At 42.7% G+C, this 4,499-nt stretch overlaps 1 protein-coding gene across 2 annotated transcripts; it reads left to right on the top strand.

The window, feature by feature from the left end:
* Window positions 1-255: 255 nt before the first annotated feature.
* LOC6550842 (MAP kinase-activated protein kinase 2) lies at window positions 256-4,496 on the top strand. 2 transcript variants are annotated; one of them, XM_001976971.3, is made up of 4 exons: window positions 256-405; window positions 1,837-2,417; window positions 2,890-3,305; window positions 3,675-4,496. In XM_001976971.3, the coding sequence occupies exons 2-4, from the start codon at window positions 1,859-1,861 to the stop codon at window positions 3,771-3,773; spliced, it is 1,074 nt and encodes a 357-aa protein (XP_001977007.1). In that variant the 5' UTR covers window positions 256-405; window positions 1,837-1,858; the 3' UTR covers window positions 3,774-4,496. The 2 variants fall into 2 exon arrangements, with proteins under 2 accessions (XP_001977007.1, XP_026838582.1); XM_026982781.1 differs by having other exon boundaries at window positions 256-430.
* Window positions 4,497-4,499: the final 3 nt, after the last annotated feature.

Raw genomic sequence — 4,499 nt, 5'->3', positions numbered from 1 at the left:
TTCGATAGCTCGGGAAAATACTCGATAGTCACGACACTAGTAGGCAAATACGTTTTTTTTCGTTTTGTTTATTATGTATTTCAGTAGTCGATTTCAATCCAAGCATTTCGAACTTAGCTGTTCTGCAAATAACACTTTGTATGTTGTCCGTCTTCCAATAACTGCAAAATCTAATTGGAAAGCGCACTCGATCAAAAAAAATCGATTTTTAAATATCGAACCAGCCGATTAGCCGTCAATCGATTGACTGGCATACCGAAATTTGTGCATTGCATTTATTGTAGTATTTTCCATTCAGTGCCTCCTGGTCACACCGCGAAGCATTTACAAATAAATTCCCCTGGTTGTGTTGTTGTTCATTTTTTTCGTTCCGTTACATAGCACGCTAAAATAAATATCCGAAAGGTAAATACGATCAGCTGAACGGCAGGTGATAATGCTGGATATATATCCCGGGCGTGAAACAAGAGCGGATAAGATAAAAATCGCTGCGCGTGGCCAGGAAAAATCTGGGCCACCTGAAAGCGATCGAAGAGCGATAACAAGATAAAATAGAAAACGTACTGGCGTGTACAGTGGAAAGCAGAAATCTAGGAAATATTAGTTAAACAGTGGGAGAACATGACGCATTGTTTGCATTTGTATAGATTTGTTCGATAGTGTGTGTCTGTGTAAAGTGCGCGGGCTTCTCGGTGTGAGTGTGGTGTGTGTATGTGGGCAGTAAAATACGCGTTAATTGGCCAATTTTACAGGAAGCAAAACAATAAGTAGTTTTATTCTCCGCCAATGCGTAATGTGCTCGAAATAAACATAAACCCAATGTTCCAATTATTTCATCAGCAGTGCGGCACGCACACAAATGCACTCGGCACACAGCAGTGTATCGATACACGCGATTACCGATAACGCGTCCAACATATGCAATTACCATCGTTTTCTTGTTTTCCCCGTTATAACAGAAAAAGAAAACATTGTATAACGTATTTCCCCCGGAAAAACAGAAAAGAAAGAAAACACGAAAATATGCAGCGACTGTAGGCTTAACTAGCCACCCCACCCAACTTCCTCCGCCCACAGATTTTTTTTCATATTGGTTTCTCTGCCTTTGTGTAAGTTCATTTGCATGCAATTTGAATGTAGTCGAGTCGAGATCGGAGCTCTTCGATGTTCTCGGATCTCCATATTCTGTATATAAGGCTGGGGAACTGAACATCGCACTTCTTATTCTCGCTTCATAGACGCCGAAGAGTAATATACCCTCCATATATTAGATCTTCACTATATATCTTGAGCCAACCAGTTGAAACAAATATATTTATCTCGACGTACTTGTATTATTATTATCCAGGGACTTACTTTCTAAAAGAGCAGTGGAAAATAATGCGGGATTCCCCTCACGATTCCCACGGCATACTAAGTTGCCAGTTATTAAAGAGCCCAACTGCTTTACACTCAGATTAACTGAACTTTACATTTATGACAACAATAGTTGTGCGAAAGATAATAGTTAAATCAAATTTATTGTTTCTCAAGCGGCTACTCTATTAGGCTCGACCCACAATGAGCGCGCAAATCGTTAAGCAAATAAGTTGCCCATTAATTGTTAACCAAAATTGGCTTTCCATTCACCATTGAAATGAAAAGAAGCGCCTCTCAATAATTAAATCACTTTAAGGCTTTGTTTAATTGCACAAATACGAAGTTAGTCAAGTATGGAATTATTATTGTATTATTTAGTATCACATCAAGGCTTCGAAGGCTGACTAGAATACTTACAAAGTGATTGAAACGTATACAATCCACCAAAACTCAACTGACCATGTCTATACTTTTCAGTTAGAGATCAGCCGATTCCAGAATGCTTTCGCTGCAGAACCAACGGCAACCGAAGACCACCCCACTGGTGGACGACTACGAGGTCTCGGACACGGTACTGGGCCTCGGGATCAACGGGAAGGTGGTGCAGTGCACCCACCGCCTCAGCAAACAGAACTATGCCCTCAAGGTGCTGCTGGAAAATGAGAAGGCGCGTCGCGAGGTGGATCTGCATTGGCGTGTCAGCGAATGCCGGCACATTGTGAACATCATCGATGTCTACGAGAACACCTATAGAGGCAGAAAGTGCCTCCTAGTTGTCATGGAGTGCATGGAGGGCGGCGAGCTCTTCCAGAGGATCCAGGATAAGGCCGATAGCGCATTCACGGAGCGGGAGGCGGCCCAGATAATGCACGAGATCTGCGCGGCGATAGACTATCTGCACAGTCGCGACATTGCGCATCGCGACCTCAAGCCGGAGAACTTGCTGTACACCACCTCTCAGCCGAACGCGATCCTAAAACTGACGGACTTTGGCTTCGCCAAGGAGACATTCAGCAATTACACGCTGCAGACGCCCTGCTACACTCCCTATTACGTGGGTGAGTGGCTTTCGGAGGGATTATCATTATCAGTTGCTGGTTAAAGAGCACATTGGGCGCGAAAAAATGCTCTATAATTGTTAAAATTCACTGTTTATCTACTCTGAATTATGGCATGGCATTTTTGATGGCATGGCCGGAAACTGCATGACAGGCATTTGACTTATTGACTTAATTATTCACCACACAGCTGATAGTAAAATGAGTTTTATAAGTCAGCTCACCCCCCTTACATAATTTATTGAGTTAACTTTAACTATAACTTCTGTAAATCAATTCAGCCTTGTTCTCAATCTCGTTGCGAAAGCGTTGTTCGAAAGTTTGCACTTAATTTGCAATAGAACGGAAAGAAAGATTTCGAATATATCAGGGGATTTAGTTCTCATTCCACCATCGAAAGTTAATTTCCGTCGTGAATAAGTATTTTTTGCTTCTGAATTGTTCCGATTTTAATCATATGTTCATTTTGCAGCGCCCGAGGTTCTGGGTCCGGAGAAGTACGACAAGAGCTGTGACATCTGGTCGCTGGGCGTGGTGATGTACATCATTATGTGCGGGTTTCCGCCGTTCTACAGCAACCACGGCATGGCCATTTCGCCCGGCATGAAAAAGCGCATCCGCACCGGCCAGTATGACTTTCCCGATCCGGAGTGGACGAATGTGAGCAAGGCGGCAAAGGATCTGATCAAGGGCATGCTGAATGTGGATCCCAGCGAGCGTCTGCGCATCCAGGACGTCATAAGCAACAAGTGGATTGCCCAGTACAATGACGTTCCACAGACACCGCTTTGCACGGGTCGCATGCTGAAGGAGAGCGAGGAAACCTGGCCGGAGGTGCAGGAGGAGATGATGCGCTCGCTGGCCACTATGCGCGTGGACTACGATCAGGTGGGTCATCCGCATTGCTAGCATGGCAAAGTAAACAATACCTCGCCATTGTTTTGTCTGTGAGGTAAAACCCAAGGAGAGTTTTCCACTCTATTATATAACATTACTCATTTGCTTTGCACCACGTATTGTGTGCAGCCTTTGCGGTCCATTTGTTTATACAATGGGAAAATAAATTTCAATTTTAGTCTGCTTAAGCAATTAGCAAGTAGACTGCTTCTTAGCCCCCTTTTTTCTGCCAGTCGCTAACTGGAAAGTCGCCAATTATACGAACTAACAGGAATGCGGAGGTTAATGCGCCTGGAATGCTTTGATTAGTTTGACCCTTTGAAAGGAAATCCCTGTTAATTGACCTTTTCTATCTTTCAGATGCAAATCAAGGCGCTGGACAAGTCGAACAACCCGCTGCTGACGAAGCGCAGGAAAAAGATCGAGGAGTTATTTGCAGCCAATGCGAAGCGCCACTAAACGACGTGGCAGCCAGCAATAATACGGCCAATCCGGGAGTGAGATGGGCGTAGGACGTAGGATGGATGAACCATCGGATTAACACTTAAGCGGATAACAATGTTGTACAATGCTTTACAAGAACGATAAATACTACTATACTACGACGACGGCAGCACCTGCTATTAACTACTACGATGATAACAACAACCTCTGCAAATCAACTACTCCATGTTATATTACGTTACGTTTTCTTTTTTCATTTTGTCCATTATCTATGTATAATCCATTTCCAGTAAAGGGTTCTTAGGGTATTTTGTAGTCTGAAAAGTGCTCTTTTGTAAAAGAAACTAAAGCGTAATGCGTGAATAACGAACTTAAGTAAAGCCAAGTGCAAGCCTAGCTAGCCAGCCGAATATGCAAAATGCCTCGGTATCGCGTGAAAGTGTTTCGTTTTGTCGACTTTTTTTGAAAACGTGTCAGTTGTAACCGAACTTTTTTTACGTGTACGTGACTTTGATTATAATTATATATGCATATGTATAATCGTATTGTATATGTATGTATGGTATATGTGTGGAGAAACAATTATACAGCCAGTTGACGTTTGCATTAATCTGCGAAAGATTCAGTGTTGGTTCTAACTTTTATTTGCTGATTCTGCAAGCGATATACCATTTTACCGTATAGCGTATTTGTAGTCCATAAACAAGAACCCCCCAAAATAAATAAAAACAAATCAAGCTT

This window comes from Drosophila erecta, unplaced genomic scaffold (genome assembly GCF_003286155.1).
Source record: "Drosophila erecta strain 14021-0224.00,06,07 unplaced genomic scaffold, DereRS2 tig00000218-arrow-arrow-pilon, whole genome shotgun sequence".
Classification (NCBI taxonomy): domain Eukaryota; kingdom Metazoa; phylum Arthropoda; class Insecta; order Diptera; family Drosophilidae; genus Drosophila; species Drosophila erecta.
This window is presented reverse-complemented; position numbering and strand designations above follow the sequence as displayed.